This window comes from Haliotis asinina, chromosome 5, assembly GCF_037392515.1.
Source record: "Haliotis asinina isolate JCU_RB_2024 chromosome 5, JCU_Hal_asi_v2, whole genome shotgun sequence".
NCBI classification, from domain to species: domain Eukaryota; kingdom Metazoa; phylum Mollusca; class Gastropoda; order Lepetellida; family Haliotidae; genus Haliotis; species Haliotis asinina.
In genome coordinates this window covers 74,295,368-74,320,138 of record NC_090284.1, presented here as the reverse complement: position 1 = coordinate 74,320,138, position 24,771 = coordinate 74,295,368, and the positions used below count along the sequence as shown (strand labels likewise).

The 24,771-nt window shown below is 41.8% G+C and overlaps 1 protein-coding gene across 3 annotated transcripts in view; it reads left to right on the top strand.

Moving 5' to 3' along the window:
• The window catches only part of LOC137285266 (netrin-1-like), a 53,969-nt gene extending 35,536 nt beyond the window's left edge, over window positions 1-18,433 (top strand). For 2 of the 3 annotated variants that reach the window (XM_067817581.1, XM_067817580.1), the window contains exons 3-7: window positions 1,340-1,489; window positions 3,499-3,573; window positions 6,537-6,578; window positions 11,172-11,252; window positions 16,089-18,433. In XM_067817581.1, coding sequence (XP_067673682.1) covers window positions 1,340-1,489; window positions 3,499-3,573; window positions 6,537-6,578; window positions 11,172-11,252; window positions 16,089-16,417 — 677 coding nt within the window. In that variant the 3' untranslated portion in view covers window positions 16,418-18,433. The remainder of the gene's footprint in view (window positions 1-1,339; window positions 1,490-3,498; window positions 3,574-6,536; window positions 6,579-11,171; window positions 11,253-16,088) is intronic. The other variant, XM_067817582.1, reaches the window with a different exon arrangement.
• The last annotated feature ends 6,338 nt before the right edge of the window (window positions 18,434-24,771 follow it).

Genomic DNA, 24,771 nt, shown 5'->3' with positions numbered 1-24,771 from the left:
TAATACTGACATCATTATCGATATTGACAAACGCAAAGTAAAATTCATTTAAAATGTCTTTCAAAAATACCATCTTGTATCTCAATTTGTTAAAAATCCTTTTTGAAATAGACGAAAGATGGTTTCATCATTCTGCTATTTCAGGTTTAGTCATATATGAATTATATTAATATTTTTATCTCACACTTTTTGCTGATGTAAAAGAAAAAAATTGTTGTATTTGTTTCTACAGTGATAGTTTCACGATGCATTTGGATCCTTCAACAGTATGAACAAGTACATTGTGTATATACATTCCTTCAAACACCCAGGGGAATTAAGTAATGTCCTTCAGGTGAAAACGAAATAGTGACGTCATCGATAAAGTCATGTGTCTTATGGCATTAGTCAGGCCAGCTACTATAGCGGCTAACAGTGAGGAATATTACACGTGCAGCCGCAACGATAAGGACTTTAAATGGCAAATCTGTCCTCTCTTATTCGTCTCCTCATCAGTTGTAGAGTGTTCTTGTATACCAGCCGATAAAGCTATACTCCAAACCAATAAACACAAATGGCGGACAGGGGGGGGTCCTTAGAATAGCCCCTGCTTATCTGTGTCAGGCTAGAGTGTTGACAGACAGCACTATATCTTATACTGAAGCAAAATGGTTAGCACCGGGACCGTTGTTGCTAGAGTCTGCGAGTTATGAGAGTCTCAGACCCGCCAGGATGCAACAGGTGTTGCTGGAATAAGGGTGAACGCTGATTGTACAGGTGGATGCCACTTGCGATGGGATCTGAATATGAGTCTTGTATGTGCCGCTGAGTCTGTAAATAAACATGGTCCATTGAACAACTATTTTGGATACATCTATCCCTGTTCTGCGGCAACGTTTGTTGTATATTAAGAGAAGAAAATGTATGTAGCCAGATTCAATCTTTGTCACACACATTCTAGTTGTATTAACTGGATAACCTTCAGTAAAGAAGAACTGCTACGAATGTAAAACATCCAACCTCTTTAAATCGTGATCGATATGATCGTTCATACTTATAGACAGGACATGCTTACCCTTTCGCGGACACCTGGTGTAACTACTGGTTATCAGTGCTTCAGTCATATAGTTTTCACATCTGCTTCACCGTTCTCAACAAATGCAGTGTGTTTCTGAGGATAGTCAGGATTTGGCATTCTTTTGCACTAACGATAAATACTTAAGACGTAACCGTTAATGTGATTAGAGCATAGGGAACCCTTCAAGATATCACATGCATGATTATACTCAGGTAACGGATTATCAGTTTTCATCATATATTTCTGTATCGTATGAAAAACATTGTTTTTTTTTACTTCCAGCATGTGACTGTCATCCAGTGGGCGCTTTGGGGAAGACGTGCAACCAGACGACCGGTCAGTGCCCCTGCAAAGATGGCGTCATTGGGCTTACCTGCAACAGGTGCGCGAAGGGGTACCAACAGAGCAAGTCTCATATCGCTCCCTGCATCAGTAAGTACAATATTGTGTTTCTGAAGGTTTTTTAGTTAACATAACCCACAGTATACGCATATACATATCTCTAATTAGCTCTAAATTTAGAATAAGGACACATGTTTTTCTTGTAATTGTCGTCATGTTTGGGTGAAAGGGGGATGGATCTTTAAAGATGTTGGTTTTTTTTGTCGCTTTGCCGTGTTGTGAATAGTGTATTTTCGTGTTGAGAAACGAATTTTCAGCATTTATGTATATATGTTCATGGTTTCATCTCCTAGTTCTCTGTAAATATTTGATAACAACATATCGATCGTACACGTGAAAATGTTATTGCTCTACGGTAGTGAAACTCGATAGGCCGTCGTTTGCAACACTCCATTGAAATGGACCGCCATGTACGTGCTGGGCCCTCTCCCGGAGTTATCACAGGTTGACTTCGGCAGTGCACCACAGGGGCCTGGTGCTAGAGGTCATGTTGCGTTACAATGCTTGGGGGGTAGTCTCTTGTATCCGGGAAACATGAGGAATATTGCTATTTTCATATGTCAATATATTCAGAGCTGCCACGTTGAGGGGCTTCCCGTACCCATCTTGTCATGATAGATTGCTAGTAATAGGATTTCCATAGAGGTTTCATTCTATCATTTAGAAGGCATCGTTGTTTGCCTCCACACAACAGGCACAAAGAAGCAGAGCTGCTTGTCTCGGGTTCGAATTCAAGATATTCCTGAATTATGATCCTGGCTGCTGCGCCCCATACATATGGGGTTCCTTAAGTGGTGGACGTCTCCGGCCTTCATTTCTCCAAAATGAACTTGACAAGTTGTGCTATGATTCTGTTATATGATTATAATTTCATCTCATAGAAGTACTGTTTTATTTATAATGAATACTGGTTACACCAAACGCACTCACTATTACAAGTACCACACGTTGTGTACTATCCTCACAGGACCACATGAAAGTCGTCCTAGAGTAAGGGACTATTACCTTAGCAGCTATTTGTCCAATACAATATGCAGGCAGATTAACAGTGTTTACACCATGCAACAACCAATGTGAACATCCTTTAGAAAGCCAATGTACATATATAGGAACTCGTGTTGCATTTCCAGGAATAACTCTTAGTTACTCTGATTTAACTACTGCCGCCTGATTATAATCCAGCCTACAATTTGTTGTAAAGACCAGTGCTCCGTCATACAAAGCGGTGCGGGAGGTAGGAACCGTAAGCCTTTGTTAATACAGGAGTTACATCTAAGATCGCTTTGAGAAACCGAATCTGTTCATCTTAGCAGTGTTTACTGTCACACTAGAAAATGTGAAAAGTGTTTTATCATTAACTGGTATGTTGTTCCCTGCTTAGTTCAGTCTCCCTGGTGTGTGTTTGTAGAAACCCCCTTCAATATCTCCGTCATGTAAGACGAATGTTCCAGCCTTCACCCTTTTACCATCGAACTGTAGATGAGACGAGCTAGATTGCCACTAGATGTAGCTACCCATGAATACATTGTTCATTCGTATAACAATTACAGAGGGTTACTATTCATTATTGAGTGTCTTCATCCAGAAGAAACAATATAACATAGACGTGTCCGATATTGATCCGATTGAGGACCGGAGATTGAAATTTAAAGCGAACAGAGATTTGATTGTTCTTACAACGTCACTGGCCCTTGACGTTCAAACAGGAGTACAAGTAATCAGTTCGCGTCCGAGATAGTCAAGTTTGGGGATTGCTATTGAATTTGTTATCCAAACTCCCTATCAGATCTTCTCGAATTGAGAGAATCCTTGAAAGAGTGCATTAATCAGACTGAAGACCCCTGTTCGCTATTGACTCAAGTGATGGCGTTTCATAATTAACAGAGCAGCATAGAGCCCCACAACAGTAGCAGAGAATTTTGGTTGGAACGTTTCCCATCGCAATGATATTTGGAGTCAACAAGTTACATTACTGCGACGTTTGGGACTAGAGGGAGGTAATCGAAGTAGATTATGTTGACCATGGATGTTTGTTTCAGGAATGAAGAGAGTGCCCAATTCTACAATTAGAGAAGACGTTTTCTTTCGAAGTCGAGGCTCGAAAGACAAAGAAAGTAATGCCGCATGTACATCAAGGCATGATCTCAGGAAGAATTAGAAATAAGTCATTAGCATTTTAGGTCAATGACTTTGTTATGCAAATTAACCAACTTAAACGGCATGCATGAGTCCCTGTTGAGAGGGTATAACTGAAAGTTTTCATGTTCTCCCTTTAAGATATGTCGGCAGTTCTATTTGGCTTCATTCTCTCCTGAATGCATGGTATTTTAATAACGGAAAAATGATGGAATACCTGTATTTCCCTTAAGCGGTTGGCAGAAATAGTTCTATGATCTGTGATGGAAGATGTCATGAGTGGAGATAATATTCACCCAGAGTGTCTGAATCAGTCTAAATATTTGCAAAGGTGATAACGGGTTAAATTCCACCAGTATCATGAGCCCATCATGTTTGTCTCAACACTTACAGTTAATCAGTGGTTTGGCTTTGCGTTTTTCGAAGGGCATATTCTTCTTTCTCTATGGTTGTGAAAGTTCTAATTTTACTGCGATAAAATGGTTTAGATGCTGTTGTGCTTCATTCCATAATTTGTCTGCATCTACTGAGACTATTCTGTAGGTGTACCAGCTTCATACCATTTCTCACCGTCACCGCCATAGAACAAGTGTAGAGCATCTTGAATTATTTCCCTTGTCTGCCTTGACCTTACGATATACATGTTTGCGCTGCAAACATATTTCAACACACCGAGAAAGACTTCTTGGAAATGGCAATGCAGTATGTTGAATATTTTAAATTTGTTTATGTGTATAGTGAAATCAAAGGCGAACTATGTGTGATTTGGGGCAACTATTTCGTATATGCCACTCTTTTCCTCACTTTTTAAGCTATCAGTGTGGCTTCAGTAAGTCACTAAATATATTTTTCGAAGTCTCTTCCTGTGTACTCCATACCTTTCCACTCTGATTGTTGGCGCCCAGCTGACGTTTCTTTCTGTAGTCGGACTTGAAAACAGGGCAGATGCTCTTGATACGCGAGGATGACCCAGCAATAACGGATTGGTTCTCTAAGGTTTCTAAAGTGTGTGTTTCATTCTCTACCACAGCTAACTATATTTCTGTGCATGGTTTGAGAACGTACGGACATTTTTTTCCAATAATTTTAGATTGCATGTTACGAAACGGACAGACTGATTTCTTTCCTATGTGCATGTTTAACTGTCTCTCAAAGGGACGTTAAGGTGTCATGCGTCACCACTAACGGATATGAAAGTGCATGTGAAAACAGAACTTTGGCTTCAAACAAAATGCTTATCTCTACTGATCAGGACCAAAGTGTTGCATGTAACATAGATCTAATCATATGCAATAACAACAATAAAATGTTAATTTGACTTCAATGTACATTTATGCCCTCTAATGACATACAAGACATCTGTCAGCCCCAGTAAGTGCGAGTTAAGCGAACAATGACAGAAGGCCGCATAAATGCCATGCTAGGAAAGAATTAATTGAAAGTAAAGTCGCGAACACGATGGAAAAATGGAGGAGTATTTTCTTACACAGTGCTATTTGATGAGGTGACAATTGTATTGATACATATTTCTAGCAACAACAAATCTTTGGGATTTAAGCCAACACACGAGGATTGTCCGGGACAATGCATGCCCCCAGGGTAGAAAAGAGACGAAATCTAACGGAGCACTGTTCAAACACTGGCCGACGCTCTACCTGTGGGACTGTTTGGTTATGCCTTCATCTGTGTGTACCTGTAGGAAATTGAAAAGCGTTAAGTGACTCAGGAGAGGGGCAGTGGTATGGGAAGTTGATGTGAGTGTTACTTATTGGAAACAGTTGGTCCCATCTACCTTCCTTAGTTACCATATACCTAGAGGTTTCGGAGTGAATAATAGCAGACTTTAGATGGAACATTCAGAAAAACTCATAACCTTACTTTTAACCGGCTCATCCGTCATAAAACTTCATAACCTAGGATGTAATAACCGGTTGAAAGTCATTGAAGTGCATAGTTTTATTATACTGTCATTGACACGTCGTAATCTCTTGCCTCCGTGTCTTGCCCCATCGTAGTCTGGACCTAAGGATCCGCTGATAATGGTCTGTATGGTTCTTTCATAGACGCTACCGATTGAATTAAAACCATCTTTCATCCACTCTGTTACTACTGATATCATTGCTTTACTGTCATATTCCTCAACCCAGCGTTTTGAAGTAGAGGTTCGTGCGGTCCGTAAACATTGCCATCAAATAAGATGAAATGACAATGTGGTCTCTTGATGCCCATTCCGTTTGTGGAATGAGGAGATACAATCCCACTTTTCATCTGTGTTTGGCCTGAGATCCAGTTAACTCTGGCATACTATGCTCAAGGGGGTGTGATAGGGTTGTAAATAGGGCGAAGATGTTAGGGACATTAATGGTTCCCCTAAAGATCATCTGTTGTCGTTTAGGAGTGGAGCCAGCTTTAACAGGTCTTTTGAATGTTCTGTGACATAACTTGTATGAGTTTCTGGAAATGTTACAATCGTACTTTAGTCTTGTCCATCTTTAATTCATCTATTTATTTGAAAATGTAATTGTTCATTTAAATGTCTGTTTTCATTCAGTTCTACATTTGTTTGTTTAAGTAGAGTAGGCTTTTTTATCATTCTTATTGTGTATTCTTGTAACACGTGGGGATACCTACAACAGCTACATAGCCGACAGCAACGTCGGTGTCTATATCTGAGCTGAGTAACAAATGTAATTTATTCATTAATCACAAGACTTGTTGCCATTTTTTCGCTGAACAGGACCTCGGAAGACAGGGAAAATGTCTTTTTTCATCTGTATAGGGTTAAAATTAAATGAAAGCAATTTCCCCAGATGACCATTGTGAAACCCCTTCTGATTCCTGCGCATACAGAGTCCTATATGGTACATCCATGTATGTGGTGAACGACCTGCTTCTAAGCATCACATCACAAAGAATAACAGTTTGTCCTTCTCTGTTTCAGAAATACCCAAGCCGACAACAACATCAAAGCCGAAAAAGACGGGTAGGTTTTCATTTAAGACTTATTTTTAAGCTCAAGTATCCGTTGGATGAGGTGGAAGCTCATACATCAATCTTTTTGTGCGTTTGGGTTTTTGACTGAATGTTTTGTCTTTTAAGTTTTAACGCTTCTGCGACTAAACTTAGGACGCACCCCGTCGCTTGATCGTTTTTGAGAATATATATTCCTTCTCCACTTTCTGGCAGGCTAACGATAAAATGTCAGAAATGTTCCTCCTAGCCAGACAGGACGAGGAGGATTTGCTGCCCTAACACGTAACTAGGATGGTCTCTGAATCGTGGAAATGTTTAAGAGAGACTCGTGCCCTTGATAAAAGTTTTAAAATCTTATAACCACAAGTTAATCTCTAATCAAACTTCTCTAAAGTAAACTCGATACACGTGGACAGGGAAGGCTAGAGAGTATCAGAACGAAGTAGGATCTTTATGTGCCCTATAAATTGACAAACAGGTCTTTTGAGGGCCAGGAGCGTTGGATACCCTGTCAAGGAGATCTGAATCGTGGTGTCCGGCTGGACAAACATTTTCTGCCGGTCACTGTTTCCCTGAACAAAGATAAGGGACAAAGGATATGTCACGAATGGCGAGAGGTGTCATTACAATCAAGCAAAATCTTCCACAGGAGACGCGCTTTCCCGTAAATTCTTCCTAGGTAGCTATTGAACGACCCACAACGACAGACAATTACCCGTTACAAAAGTGTAGAACCTTTACTCTTCTACTCAAAACTTGTTGCTGAATTAGGGCCTCGTTTCGCAACACTGGAAAATCATTGATTAACACACGAACCTTTGTGAATTCACAAAATAATGGAGTGATATGATAAAGATAGGCTCCACAACTAAAAGCGATGGTCAGTATAGAATAAGAGCCAAGGGCCTGACCCAAAACCTACCTCACCCCGCTCTTAGCACAAACCAGATTTGCTTATTTGGCTCGTGCTGTACGGGAGTTTGTAATGATCAGAGTAAGTGAGAGTACTCTTACTTTGTTTTAGCAATATCCCAGCAACATTACCACACATTGACTTCACACACTGTACCCATGTGGGGATTTGAACCCGGGTCTTCAGCGTGACGAGCGGACGCTATAACCACTTGTAATTGTACTGTATATTTCCTGGAAGAATGCTTGGCGTATCCATGATTTAAGAGCGACTACCCTAATCTCGAACCAATAGCACGCTGTATATAACACAGAAGTCCTTCCTCTGATTCAGTCTCGCTGGGCATAAAATTGAAACCTGAATCGTTCACTGACATTTATTAAAATACACGCCAAGTCAGTAATATTTGCAAATAGCCTATATTTACATTGTTGTAAAGCGCTGTGACAATGTCGAATGAGTGAAATCCCAATGACGACCTGTGGTTTGTAACATGACGGTATTGAAGAACTGCACACCCATAGTACAGCCGGGCGGAGTTTCAGGGCCAGCAGATGTTGCGTCAATCTCTCCACACTGTCAGACATTCTTTGTTCAGTGGGAATAATTGTCGCTCCTAGGATCTCATTCATGTCCTTTTTCCACGAGAAATTTCAGCCGAAACCATTTTTTCCCGTAGCCATCAGATCCCCGATCTCGACTTCTTTCAACAGAACTAGGAGAAATACACTTTCTTTGGCTTTACATTCTTTAGCATTTTTTATGAAATGTCAACTTTTGACTGGCATACAGACCTGTTGCGAGGGTTCACGAACCGCGTTTGGATACCCAACCAACAGCATCGCTGATTAGAGGAGTTCCCTTTAGAACTAACAATCGTATACATTATTCATTCACATCGAAATGAGGTAAGTGTTCAGTATTTGCTTCCCATAAAAGATTGTAACAGAATATGTTTGTTTTCAAATTGATGGCTTTTTCAAAAGAAACTGAATTGCCAATATCTTACAACGCATCATAAGAGGAAGAACAGATCCTGGTTTAATACTATGCAGTTGATCAGAGAACCTTCAATGTCCGTTTGGCAATTTCATCTTAAAGTGTGCAATACCTAGTTATATATATACTCCTCGCTCTGTAAATAAGGTGAAACAACCACCAAACCGTGGTTGATTATGTCAACCATTGGGGTCGATTTCAGTCAGTCCTATGGTTGGTAGTCCGCTGCTACACCAGTGTCTTGACTCAATCATCAGTTGCTGAGTAGAACCTACGCCCGCATCACATAGGTGAGCTGTATTCAGGTGGCCGGCATTCTGCTTTGCTAGTCACTACTTTTTACTATGTATTGGGCAAGAGTCGTTCTGTCGCGTCGTCCACTGATTGGCCCCGCCTTCAAAGCACTTCTAAATGTCAGGTTCCGATTTCACACATAATAAAACAAGAGATTGACCATATAAGCAACATACGAGGCGCCGGGGTATGTATACCAAGTTTGTAGTCGCTGTACATGACAACTGGATGACATCGCCCAACATCAATTTTACAGATTGAAATCGTTCATGGCGTTTTGGGGGTGGCTGCACACGTGAAATGTGATGGTATCGCGATGGTGGGGACTTCTTGTAGGTTCCCAAACCCACCACACTAAACCCGATCGGTACTTTGACGATGCCGGTGGTTTTGAAAGAAAGCCATTTCCGGCGATAGGTGTTAAGGAGATTCCATGCATCGGTTGTCAGACTGGGATGTTGCAGTACTTCAGTCTCCCCACTCTGACAGAACACATTTAACTCGGTTCTGATTAATGTAAAATAGACAACTTGGATTATTTGTCCGTGGTTGAACCCACCCGACGAGGATCTGCCGTTGGCAACGTGGAGACGGCGACTGTCTTGGTGTTGCCGTACAAGCCATTTATCAGAGAAGGTGAATCGCGTATTTGTACTAGCTGCGAGAAGGCTGAGACCATACATAACATACTCGCGTGGGTTGGTACAGAGAACCGACGTTCATATGTAATGGGATTTCTCCTGCATCTGTTACCTGTTCAGTAGCATGGTATTCGAAGTTCGGCTTTATGGGGCTTGTGTTATAAATTACTCAGTCGTATTAGATAAGTAGGCTCTTCAACAATCGTGGAAGGCATGGAAAATAATGGGTGCCTTCAGTGTTACGTTTATCGTAAACTCCATGCTTAACAGATCCGCTTAACGCTTATGATAAGTTTAACATAAAACTAGTGAAGACATGGTGTAGAGATCATAACGTTCTTAGTAAACACGAACTTTCGGCGCTACGAACGATATGTTCGAGCCGAACACGTGGCTGGGTAATATCCTTGTACTGGTCCGGAAAACACGTTAGTTGACAGACAAGTGACGGCCTGACCACTGAAGGTTGGGAGGTATGTCACCGTACGTCTCACACTCAAACAGTGCACACGTCGTCCAAAAAGCCCTATGTGTTAATGCTAAAGATACATTGCCTTACCAGTAATTCAATCACAAATACGATTTCAAATATTTTGAAATTTCAACTTGGGGGTTGTCGCAGTGCGACCACCTCCACCAATGAGATCATGAGGAAAGAACTGTTTCTACACTGTACATGAGGGTAACCCTTGGCTAGTTACAGAAAGGCTAATCCGTAGTGGATTCGGGGTCCGCACGAACGCTGGTTATATCACGTGCGGAGGAGATCAAAAGATCACTCTGGTAGCACCTGGTTCAGACACAGCGCGAGAAATACAATTAACAGGCATGCGCAGTGTACACGATCGCTGAACAAAAGCCCGTGTACAAGCAAACTATGCGTGTTATGCGCAGAGTTTTTAACGCTCAAGTTCACAGTAGGCAGTGATTTGAAAGTTTTGAAGTTGAATTAACACTTGAGGAATATTTCGCTTTGTCTGTGATCGTATCATGCTCTGAGTGCGATTGCAGCACCATGAGGGAAGCTACAGTCTTTGTTTAAAACATCCGACAACGTCAATACACAGCCCGTTTGGGTTGACTTAGGTAATGCCTAGAGTCACCCGGGGGCGCACTTGATTCCATCTTGACGTTAGGGCTTCTGTAAACCATTTTCTTTGAATTTTAAATTAGAAGACCGATTTAGGGATAATTATGACGCATTTTGGATCTTTGCAACCTAAGAGACGTAAACCATATGGGTTTTTTCTCGCACTCAGTGGTACTTTAGCAGTTTCAATTCATTTTGACGTCTTCAGTGTTGTGGGGTTCGGTCCCTTGTCCAGCCTTTCTCCTGGTACAACCCAAACTTAACCAGTACTACATGCATGGTTAATACATCCCAAGCTACAACAAACTAAACAATAATCTGAATGGTAAATAAATATTGTCTGACTGCTATGATGAAGCTATGGCACCCATAACATGATCAGAATACATTTTGGTTTCCATTCTAAACTTCGAAATGACGTTGATGCACTTCCCAAATACTAATGTGCGCATTCGCATTCCTGTTGGATACAGTGAGCCGTGCTGTGGAAAAGGCCAACCTAAGGGTGCTAGATTACGTTATGTGTTTAATATGAAATTACTCGTCCTTAACTGGTAGTCAGTACCGACCTAAACCACGTGACTTTCCTATTTTGTTTGGACGTTGAGATTACATTGAATAAGTACTTAGTACGTATTCCTAATTTGTTCTATTGTTACATTTTAGTGAAACAGTCATCCGAATGCCGGAAATGCAAGAAAAGAAGTCGAAGACTCAACATGAAAAAATTCTGCCGTCGGGACTTTGGTGAGTTTGTTTATCCCCTACAGAAGTATAACCCCTATTGTCTCTGATCACTTTGAAGTGTTTTGGACAATATGCAACCATTTTTGTCACGTGATATGGGAGATAACTCTAACCTGAACTAAATCCTAATTTAAACTCGGAAATCCCCAAATGTGCGAACTTATATGTGGCTTTTTGTGTATGTGTGTTCAGCTACGACGGGAAATCTGTTTTGACGGAAATCATCCATTCTCGCATACCTGGAATATGATATGTCAAGTGTGATATATCGATAGTTGGATATTTGTGCTGAGATTGTATCTCCGTCCTATATTTGTCCCGTCAGCTGGAGCAAACCAGGGATCCTTGGTCGCCCATCCTGAACACACAGTTTAGGTGTGTGCTGTGGTGACCATATGGGGAATACTGGGTTGGTGTGGGTAGTGGGGTTCTGTTGGGTGGTCGGTAGGGCTGGGGAATCTTCATGGAGGTACTGGGGTTCTGCTGGGTGGTCGATAGGGTTGAATAGTCTTGGTGGAGGTTGTGGGTTCTGTTGGGTGGTCGATAGGGTTGGGGAGTTTTGGTGGAGATAGTGGGTACTGTTGGGTGGTCGGAAGGGTTGGGGAGTCTTCATGGAGGTAGTGGGTTCTGTTGGGTGGGTTGGTAGGGCTGGGGAGTCTTGATGAAGGTAGTGGGTTCTGTTGGTAGAGCTGGGTAGTCTTGGAGGAGGTTGTGGGTTCTGTTGAGAGGTCGGAAGGGTTGGGAGTTTTGGTGGAGGTAGTGGGTTCTGATGGGTGATCGGAAGGGTTGGGGAGTCTTGATGGAGGTAGTGGGTTCTGTTGGTAGGGCTGGGGAGTCTTGGTGGAGGTTGTGGGTTCTGTTGAGAGGTCGGAAGGGTTGGGAGTTTTGGTGGAGGTAATGGGTTGTGATGGGTGATCGGAAGGGTTGGGGAGTCTTGATGATGGAAGTGGGTTCTGTCTGGTGATCGTGTGGGATGGAGAGTGTTGGTGCGACAAGCATCAACCGTAGCCGGGATGTTCATGTCTGACTGTGTTAGAGAGAGTACGCCTACACCTGGTCGGGCACCCGTCTACTCTGGAGCAGTAAATAATACGTTTTATGGTAGAGAAATGGAAGACATTTGATGCACCAGTAAATATGACCAATTCAAACCTTGACTTATACCACGTGTTCCCGTGTTAATTCACCCGAACACGTGACGTGCATGTGAATGTGTTTGTGACGGGTGCCATCGAGGGGGCAAGATGTGTTAAACCTGCCGCCAACGCCTGGTGATCGCTATGTCATAAAGATTCCGAAACACATGATAGTCGTAATTGCATGGTGGACTTAGCAGAGATTTCCTGTGATACACGTGTGAGGGTTTTGCCGTCTATATTTATATAAATAGCAAACATCTCCTCGTGTTAATTATTCCATTTCATCATTGCCACGGTAGATACTCCACAACTAAGGGCGTATTTCAACATACGGGCGTGCAGGAGGTAGGTGTTAGCAGACGACATAAAAAAATGGGCGGGAAAACTGTAATCTCCGCAAGTTCTGTATGCTGTGCCTGGTATCAGTATTCAGCAAACACCCCTTCAAGATGTCGTCGCCAATTGAATCTGTCAAGGTTTGAAACACATAGACAGAGGAATAATCCTTTGCCGCTTACATCAATCTCTGATATCACTATTAGTCAAAACAGTTGTTGATATCTCGTATGGCGGCCTAATCTGACCTGACAACGTCTGTGCGTCTGCCTCCGGTTTGTGTGTTTTCACGCCTTTCGTATCACCTAAAGCAGGCAAAGACGGGATAAATAGCTGGCTCTTCTAACCGGGATTAGGCTTGTCATAACATGGTTTTTTCTCGCCAACCGCTTGTGGGGAACTGATGCTGAAGTTGTTAATTGTTCAGCAAAATTGTCAGGCTGTATTTCAATGGTCACTGTCAGATCATATTAGCTGCCTGGCTGGGTTATCACCCAGTACATACAGGAGCGTGCCTCCACGGCTATCCGTCCAACTGTCGGTAACAGAGTGTGTAGACTAGCAACCTGTAGGTATCGGAGTGTGCTGACTATCTCTCTACCTGTAGGTGTCGGAGTGTGCTGACTAGCTACCTGTAGGTATCGGAGTTGCTTACTATCTACGTATAGGTATCGGAGTGTGTAGACCATCTACCTGTAGGTATCGGAGTGTGTAGACCATCTACCTGTAGGTATCGGAGTGTAGACCATCTACCTGTAGGTATCGGAAGATGCTGACTATCTACCAGCAGATATCTGAATGTTTGATATGAGCGTAGATATCAGTGTGTGTTGGCTAATAGACCTGTAGGCTATCGACCTCAAGACAGGTAATTACACAGTAACCTATAGCTCCGCCTATGAAGAACTCGTTAAGAAATGTATGACTTTTGGGTTCGCTGAGCCGTCGATGATGTAGCAAAACCAAAGAATGTATACTGGGTGTAAACTGAATACTATAGGTCAACAAAGTACAGATTACATACGATGTGACACAGTCGAGAGACACACTAAGCGATGATGCCTTGAACGGGCTCATGTGTCACGGTCTGTTCAACATGGCCGTTGATGGCAGTACCAGATATATTATGTTGTAGCAGTCTGGGAGGAGGCTGGACTTCCCCAGCATCACCTGCATCCCTTGATTACTGTCCAATGACTCACTGCAAGTTCATGATCTTCTGTTATTTTGATACAACGCACGAACGTCAAAACAATAGCGTGTATCTGCCCTGTCTGCTATGTAACAATTCAGCTCCAGTTGTTGACTTGCTACAACCGAATTCATGTGACCCAGTGCCAGCCATGTCCTACAAGACACGATTGGTCCATTCTTCGGCATTCTGATACATGGATCCATGCTTGTAAAGCTGGGTTTGTATATGCGGGAGAACTGTGCCAAGCATTCACAACATTGTTTTCAGACCTTTCTGATATAGTGCTCTTTGGCTCTGAGAGGAGGTTGAGCCCATTGCTGCTGGTGCCTCTGTTCTTTCTGTCTGGCTTAGATGGAGACTTCAGTGCATAATTACCCTAGATCAAACCTGGACTATATTCTTCAGTGGTAACACTTTGTCGATCAACACCTGTACACTTACACATGACTCTTCCAAAGCGTCCAACTCCAGCCTCTTGCTGTCACAGTGGTTCAAGAGCCATACAAAAATTTTTGACATCCTGTCCCCTGACTTCCCCAAACCCTCCCTTTATAAACCATTATACCACCCCCACCCCATCCCCGACACTCGCACCCAGCACACTCTACACGCACGCCCCTTGATCAGTCTAAAGTCGAGCATCCAGTAAAAACACCCAAGGACACTCGCTCGCTGAGTCAAAACCTCCTTCACCCCTTTCTTGTCCTCCTCACCACCACCCACACCCACAGCTAGACCTCTCCCCCACTCTTCGACCCCCTCCCCCCAACACCTAATCCCCGCAGCCTTTCACCCTTCATTACGTGCTGCCGTTATTCATACCAGACACAATCCTGACACATCTCTCAGAACCTGCATCCAATGAAGTGTTTCTAAATCTTGAGAGAGGTAATAAGTGTACCTTATGAAAGCGAAACAGAAGAGGCAAAATAATTCCGGGTCTTAACCACGTGCACATGAGAATTCCGCGTGTGGGAGACACAAATACTGTTGAGGTTTCCCTACCAGAAGGTTAGGCTTGTTTCCACCGCCCTTTCAGACATTCAGGGAGGAAGCAAGATGGAAACATGTTTGTAACCAGACCCGGATTCCCAAACATTATTATCATGTTGTACAAGATTGATTGTTTATTGACAATAGGTTAGAAGAATTATAACATAAGACAGACATACTGGGCGTTTGCGGGACATATGTGTACTCAGCTACGACTAATTATAGGGGACATAAGATAATAGGGAATGGAATGCAGTTTTGTCATGCGGAATGGGTCTAGGGCTTCAAGATAACCTCAACAACCATTTTCTTTGAGTGTCACCGTGTAGCAATTTGGCCCAATGCCTTGTGTTTAACGGTACTCACAATTTGGTTGGAATAGTTACGTGAAAATTCTCCTACAAATCACAATGTGTAACTGAGTCTCTTGTTTGTCGCTGATCAAGGGAGACGCGGGGTCCAGTCGTCCATTGCGTTACGCTTCGCCCCAGTTACGTGTCTGGTTTCCTGTGCCATACCGAGACACGTGCTTCTGTGTGTCATCAAAGTGGCTCACGTGTGACACATGCATCACGTGCTTCTGTGTGTCATCAAACTGGCTCATGTGTGACACCTGCATCACGTGCTTCTGTGTGTCATCAAAGTGGCTCATGTGTGACACCTGCATCACGCTCCATAAAGCTGTCATGTCGAGATATGGCTGGGTTGCTGATCAAAACGGCGTTACACCCACCTCACTCACTTACTGGTTGGGGCGACACGTGTCTGGTTGTGTGAACTCTTCTTTCACATTTCAAAATGTTAACATGCATGCTGCACTGCACGGTCACACAACACATAGTTACCCTCCGCGAAGCAGTATATTTGTATTCAACCAGCCCCAAAATGTGTATTTGTCGAATTATAAAGGACATCTTGTCAAACAAACAGTTAAAGAGACAGGTATTGTCGAGATCCAGCGAAATATGACTATGCTGTCTCAATGTTCTTTGAGGGCAAATTTCTTCGAATTTCTTTCTCTCTTCACACTGCAGTGCATGGGTACCCGGGAGAATGACATGGCCATGATGACTAAATGCAATGTTTGGTGTATTCTGAAACCTTAAAATGATCTTGATTCGTAACGCAAGACAGTGCAGAGCTAATCTATATATGTGGGTTTGTTTGTTGCAGCAATCCAGGCACAGGTTCTATCACGTGAAAAGGTCGATGATTGGGTCAAATTTACTATCAACGTCATCAGTTTCTACAAACGAAGCCAAGGGGAGAGAACTCGCCGTGGAGAAACCTATTTGTGGGTTCCAAAGGACGATCTAAAATGCAAATGTCCGAAGATCCGCTTGAGTCGTCGTTACTTGATTGTGGGGAAATTGAGGAGGGACGACAACCGCACCGGCTACGTCGTAGATCGCAAAAGCATCGTGATCCGCTGGAAGGACAAATGGCAGAAGAGGTTGAGAAGATTCTCCAAACACGAGCGTCGCGGAAAGTGCCGGAAGTGAAGTCGGAAATAGAGCCGAATTGAATATACCTCGTATTAAACAAACACCTGAATAAAGATCAAGAGATTACAATACAACGATGAATAGGATGTGATATTTGTTTATCTCAATCGACGGAAATACACAGGGAATATGATATTATGTTTCAGAACGGAAATGACGTCATTTCTGTGTAGGTAGATATGATGAGAATTGGATCTGACAGCAACTATGCTGCATTGTGGGTATAGCTGAGACAGTAGTGGAGATGAACTCGTGTAGATAGCCCGTTGGCTTCCTCATCGCAAGATTCATTCAAACAGATCAACGGTTCAAAAGCTGATCCGTGTCACTGAGGACACCGATTGATAGAAACCGATCAAACTTTGAACTGACACACCACGGGAAACCAAGTCTAAACCATGCTGTGGTATTTCTACATATCTGTGGTCTGTAGAGTGACGTCACTGTCACATGTAACATGACGTGGACATGTATTATGACGTCAGCGAGAACGTATTCTGGAAGCACACAAAAGCTATCAAGGTAACCGGACATTTAGAGTTACCACCCTTGTTTTTGATTGTCTATACATGTATTGAGAGACAATATACCAGGTGACGAGCGAAAAGCGTAGTAACTGAAGACATGGTTTCTCAACCAATTTACCTCTAAAAGCGGAGGAGGATTATGAGCACTTTTGATGGTGTTGTGAAATTAAATTTCTGAATTAGCGAGCCAATAGTCACGTGATTGTATATTTCTGTTGATTTGACTGGACCGTGGAGCTCGCTGCGAGGCATTCGATTGCGCTGAATCGCTCGCCTACATTTCTATCGCCTATGTACATTGCGTATTTGAGGACTATATTTTGTGGATATGTTTAAATATTAATAATATATATATATATCTTTATATATATCATGTTGACCTATAGATCTGGTAGATGTGATTGCATAATTTGTCATTGTTCTTTTAGACTTGTTCATGTTGTAGATCATGAAACTGCCACATTAAATTCATTGTCCATTGCTATCATGTTTTGACATTTGACGTGTTGACATGTCATACATTGCCAGCTGATAATTTATTCACGCTACAAGAGATGAAATGTTATTTTATCATGCAAGTAAAATGAAAATTGGAGGTCAGCCTGAACTATTTATGTCAGTATAAATATGACGAATTATCTCCGCTGTGTAGATAGCCCATGGAATACCGCCGGAAACTCATCACATTTTCTCACAAAGTCAATGACCAATTTATATGAATAAATATCTGCCTTAAGTATCACATTCCCCTGTGGAAGTGTTAGTATGAATACAAACCCCTTTATCATAAATTGTAATAATGAATGTTGATTGGTGATGTTAAGATCCTTTCGTTTACGATATGTAAGACTCTTTCATTTCAAGGTGTTCAATCATCACAAACGTCATCGGAAACTGTTTACGATATTATAGTCTCCTTTAGAAGGCAACTGCCACCCTTATGTCAGCAGAAGTCATCTTCATGTTAGCTCGGTATGTTAAGTGCTGTACCTTAATTGCATATATACCAAAATGACTGACCTTCGGCCATTTCCGTTAGATTAACGGAAACGATCGAAGTGTTCCAAATGACGAAAGGCGACATCTTTCCAACAAGGTGTATCATCTGTCATATTCATCTCAACAACTGCTCTACAAAGTACGTTTCATCATGTAGAATAATAGGTTTCCAGACAATATATTCTCCCTTTTTCCATTTTCTGTAAAGATTTACGATGTCGAAACAAATTGTGTAAATCTACCAGAGATCGTTTGCATAGTGTCTGTAAATGTTGGTAAGAGCTGAGTTATTGAATATTTTACAGTGTACATTCATATTTTTGTAGATTAGGCCGTAGGCCTGTGAAAGTGTATATTTTAATTTAACTAACCTATTGTCATTTCTCACCCACTCTGTGAAGTAGCGTTGACTCAAGCAGACCGTCAGTCTGTTGAATCAAGTAGACCTCAGTCTGTATTCCCCGAGAATAAAGTCAGTATCTCCTAAGGTGGCTCAACTAGTCTTCAATTATCTTGCATTAATACATTTGACGGTGTCACTGACTGACACAGGTTGCAACCGACAGACAGCAGCTCACAAGCTTCCCCCACAGATGTAATCACAGACTATGCTCTGCATTTGTCTGCTGGTGGAAACAGATAAGTTTAAAATGCCTCCTTTTTACTTAAAAAGATAATTACTCTGCCGTGGCCAACTTTCGCTAAAAGATAACACTGCATGCGTTCAGGTACTGTCATACGGTATTATAAGAATACAGTATTTTGCCCATTTGACATGCAAAGCATCGTATTTATGATGCTCATCAAATCCTAGTGGTTAATTTCAAATAAACTTTCTAGGAATTCTTAAGGTGTAAGCGCTCTTAGAGATCTGATGATCCCCTCTATGCAAAATCTATAAGAACACGTATCCCACTTGCGTAGATCGATGCTGATAACGTTGATCACTGGATTATCTGGTCCAGACTCGATTATTTACTTGCCACCGTAGATAGTTGGAAAATTGCTAAGTGCGGAGTAAAACTAAACTCGCTCATTCACAAGAGCGGTGAATGGATAGATGAAGTAGAGGTGATAGAACCTAAAAGGACAGAGGCATCCACTGAACGGTGTTAGGGAGCCAACACGAATTCAACGAAGCCCGATAGTCCCGCCTTCACAAAATTTACAGAACAAATTTTCACAAGCATATGTATACATGTATTCAGAATGCCAGTGCGTGTGTCTATCCCTCCCTCTCTCGTCTTTCTCATCTCTGTCTCTTCTTTTGTTTATCTCTCTCCCTCCCTCGTCTCTGTCACTCCATCTCTATCTCTCTCTCTCCGTTCGTCTCTCCCTCTCTCTCTTTCTTTCTCTCTCTGATGAGATGATATTACAATGGGACAAGCTCCTATCTACTTATTACACCCTCCCACTGTCTTCTTTTCAATACATGCTTGAAATAGCGACACGGGCAACCAGCTTGCGTTTAACACTATTTAATTGAAGCTAACCTACAACACAGACTTCTTCTGTCGACACAGGCAGGAAAATTTAGGGAGGTTCAAGTTTTTCGAGTGCCGATGTTAATGATTCAATTAAAAGTATATTTTTCAAACACGGTGTCTGTTTATCGTTATCGCTGCGGCATAAAAAAATCATCGTGGGATATACGTCTTAACGTGAGAGGGACCTGCCAAAGTGGAGCCTACTTCCTCTGCCCCGACAGTTACATCTTTGCGAGATACGAAGAGACTTCATGGTGTTGTGGTATATTGAAATCAAACGGAGGAATTTCACATTCATAATACTTACTCAAAGTCTCCAGATTCAATTATCAAATACGACCAAAGTCGTGAGTAGGTTTGACCTTCTGTCTATTTAAAACAGTTTATGGGCGGGGGTTAAACGATTGATGGGTGTTACATCTTGTACCATTTGTTATTTGAGTGCGGGAAAGTTGTTTTAAGTCTACACTCTGCAGTATTCCAGTTTCCCCACTTTAATCTGTAAACAACGGGGTACTGGAAGAGATACGGACACTAACTAGCAAATATATTCAGTCCCAATACAGATTCCATGATTAAATGGTTAAAGTTAATTACAGTCATATCCGGACTCATACCCACAGTTCTTGTGGAAACTGCCTCCCTTGTCTTCTTGTGGAAACTGCCTCCCTTGTCTCCTTGTGGAAACTGCCTCCCTTGTAAATGTTGCAGTCTCGCCAGTGCATTACCTTGTTACAGTTACGCTCCGAGTGTCATCACTTCGTGCCCATGAAGCAATCACTTTTTGTTCCCAATGATATTTTTGACGTTCCTGTCTCGCTCTTACCCGGCTGGTTTTAATTAATACAAATAAACATACTTACCGCCACCGTACACATGCAAAACAGAGCATGCGAACACCGTGTGTATGCTTTATACCACATGTTTGAACTGTACACGTTTTTATCTGCGAGTGAAATCTTGAATGACAAGAGACTGAGTGATGTGACAGAGGTACTGCATGTCCTCATGCATCACGTGGTTATATCCACTTCATCCCGCCGATTACATGAAAATACCGTCTCATCACTCACGATGGCAATGTCACTTATAACATGCACCGTTAAGAGAGCTCTATAACAAACTTCACTCTTGGTGCAGACTGAAAGGAAAGAATGCTCAGAAAAGATGTGATCATAAAAGATAGAAACTATGCTACGTATCTTTAAACTTTGTTTAGTTGCCGACGATATCGCACGGGCATTTTAAGTGTGAGATTTCATTTTGAGCGTTGGTATATATTCATGTTCGCTGTGTACACCGAGTGCATGTCACCGAGGTACTACAAGTACCCACTGACCTGGTGTACATCTCACTGACCTGGTGTACATCTCACTGACCTGATGTAAGTACATCTCACTGCATGACATGCTGTACATCTCACTGACCTGATGTAAGTACATCTCACTGACCCGATGGAAGTACATCTCACTGACCTGATGGAAGTACATCTCACTGCATGACATGCTGTACATCTCACTGACCTGATGTAAGTACATCTCACTGACCTGATGTAAGTACATCTCACTGACATGATGTCAGTACATCTCACTGACCTGCTGTTAGTACATCTCACTGACCTGATGGAAGTACATCTCACTGCATGACATGTTGTACATCTCACTGACCTGATGTAAGTACATCTCACTGACATGATGTCAGTACATCTCACTGACCTGCTGTTAGTACATCTCACTGACCTGATGGAAGTACATCTCACTGACCTCATGTAAGTACATCTCACTGACCCGATGGAAGTACATCTCACTGACCCGATGGAAGTACATCTCACTGCATGACATGCTGTACATCTCACTGACCTGATGTAAGTACATCTCACTGACCTGATGTAAGTACATCTCACTGCATGACATGTTGTACAGCTCACTGACCTGATGTAAGTACATCTCACTGACCTGATGTAAGTACATCTCACTGACCTGATGGAAGTACATCTCACTGACCTGATGGAAGTACATCTCACTGACCTGATGGAAGTACAGCTCACTGACCTGATGTAAGTACATCTCACTGACCTGATGGAAGTACATCTCACTGACCTGATGGAAGTACATCTCACTGACCTGATGGAAGTACATCTCACTGACCTGATGGAAGTACATTTCACATCTCAGAGTAATTCATATAATGACATGTACATATTCATGAATTCATGACAAAGGTAGAATTGATAGGTCATAATTCCTACAGGTTGATGTGTGCACACTATACATCTCAGAATGGAGACTGGAAATAGCTTTTTAACAGTCTGATATATCTATGGGTGGCAAATTCGTCTTGGACTTACGGACTAGCTTATTATGGTCCCTTTATTCATTTTTACACCTGCAAAATAGTTCGAAAAGCGTTGTGAGAACTGCAAGGAAAAATAATACATTGGCGCGTACAATTCTCATCAAGATGAGTTCGCCACCCCTTTATAAAGATCCGAGTGTATCTCATAACAGGCTACGTCAGGACGACCTTTGACCCCACGACTGAGAGCGTCCACTGTATGTCGAATGAGAAAGTTCGAATGTGTTTTTATAAACATATTTTTATTCATAAAAAATATAAATAACATGAAGATGGATTGGCACAACAAGCCAAAGGCTTATGTAAGTGCCTCTCCATTAACTATAATATCATACAATCAAAAATTTATGCAGTTCAGATGCAATGAATTATTTCAGAAAAAAAAAGAAAAAGAACAGTTATTTCCACAGAGGCATGAGATCATTCATATTCGGCAAAATAGGTCTAGTTGCATTGAAAAGATTCATAGTAATTGTAGTCTAGAAAAATTTGAATCTATTTGAAAGCAGTATGTATGTATGAACAGAGTCAAGAATGAGTTGATTAATTCTGTTGCTTGAAGTTCGATTACCTTGAAGAACTGTATTTAAGTCAAAGCCATTAGTTTAGAAAAATTGATCTGATCTTATTAAGTCATAATAAGGGCAAGAAAAGAAGTAGTTGAGAGAGTCTTCCCATGGATACCCACATGCACAATTTGGATTATCTGAAATATGTCAAAACGATAAGCGTTCAAGTCACTACACTCCAATCTGAGACGAGCATGAATTATTTGACAAAATCTAGATCATCTAGAAAACATGTCGTTGTTTGGTCTGCAGTCGATCATTGAATGAATTTACGGATTCTGAGTTAGTTATTTCAGGTGGTAAATTGTTCCATAAGAGTATGGTGTTTGGTAAAAAGGACCGAGCATACGACTCTGTATGGCAACGAATTGTGCGAATACTATCAGTATTTCTCAGAGTGTAAGAACTTAAAGCTGAATCATGTTCTGGAATTAAATCAGACAAGTAGTTTGAAGTAAGATTATTATTCATTTTGTAGAATAAAGTAAGTTTCTTGATTTCTCTACGCGACAAAGTTAGTTTCGTTGTAGATTTTTTCATGACTAGAACCTCTCACGGCTCCACAAATCGTTCTTAGAGCGTCTAATTGTAAATTTTCTAAAATGTTCAAAATAACCGTTATATAGCTGGAAGATTCCTGAGTGCGGCGTTGAGCAATAAGCAAACAAACAAACAATGCTATCTTACAGCCTCCACAGGGTAAACATAGGGCATTCCGAACAATAGGCTGTTTCTCTCATCACCATGATAATACATTTGACTTTCCACAGAACCATGTACTGCTACACAATGTAATGGAGCCAAGAAAACCAAGCTGGTTTTGTTTAATGCAAGGCGTCATTTTGAACATAGCGCTGAGAAAACTTCTCTGATTCGTTACTGTCGCCTTCTTTGCGATTGGTCGTCAATGTTCGGGTAAAGTTCATGACCGGTAGGGGTATTTTCCCGATCTTAGGTGTAGCAGTGGTGACCGCTAAGGTTTTCATTTAAGCTGATCAGCGTCGCAATCGGGTGCTCTTGTTTCCATCGGCGGTGACTGTTGGTTCTGATATAGATAGCACCCAGTCATTTCTTTTATCAAAGACATTAAATGGATCTCATTGATACAACTATTACGTTTGATTTCTGAGAAGTCAAGTCATACATGTTGGTACCGTCACACAGAAAGGGTACCATGACGACCGTTCATTGTCACAAGACCTCCTTATAGACTCAGTCGATGAAACACAGAATCCACACAAGGCAGATTTGCCGAGGAGACGAGAATGTTTATAGCCAAGGATGAGTGTGACTCGGTCACTGGCCAGTAACGTCCTTGGCCGATAATCTTCAGCCATTCTCCTCGGACAACACGGGTGGATGTCAAATGTTAATTGCTTCACGAATATCAATTGCGGACGCATGAAGTGGACCCTCCCCATTCCCCCGACCCCATTCAGGGTGTACTGTGGCAGTCTATACTTTGTAATCAACACCCCCAGTTTAAGCAAGCAGGAAACAGCATGGGAATAGAATTAGAGAGTTTGATACTATTAAACGTGTCGGTTTACAGTTAGTTAAAGAATCAGTTATTGTCTAGTGGGGTGGGCTTCACACCAATAGTTTCTCGGGTTTCACTACACTGCTATTGTCAAGAGAGAGAGAGAGAGAGCGGTTTCGTTTAAACCCCGTCCTCAAATATGTTATCTTAATTTAATTGTCATGTGTATCAGGGTATCTATGCGCGCTACATGCGACATGCTGGCTACTTTTGACTTGGAAGTACAAACAGCTCGGTGTTTTAACTATGTTTTTCACTAAGTGGACTAATGAGTCAGTGTTTGTTCACAGCAGTCATCAACAATCTGACGTTTAATCTGATACACTTGACGGGAAAACCAATATTAATCAGCATGTTTTAGCTTCCCTTTGTGAAAGTGTGTCGCTCTACCTTGACTGTGTTTTAGGTGCAGTTTATTTATTGTAAGGACAATACAGGCAAACGGCGGTATCCATACAAATTAGGCGCTGAATATTATATTATTATATTGTGTGAAACCCGGGATTTCACGTAATCCCTAAAAGAGTCAATGATTTCAGGGAATACATGAAATTCCTGAGGATCAAAGGAGTTTCACGAAAGCACTGAATCTTTTAGCAATTACACGAAATCCCAGGTTTCACAGATTCACTGTAACATATACAACGCTGACCCCAAAGCTTAAACGTGGATGTGGTGAACATCTTGTCAATGGCAGCACCCTCTAGACTGACTCATGACGCCACCACATCATCGGCATCACGGCATCGTAGTATTCATTCATGGTATATGAGTCATTCTCAGAATTTGTGAATATTTATCACACTTTACAGTAACAGAATTGGGGAAGATAGTTTTGTATTTATTTACACACACAAATTACATCGTCATCCAA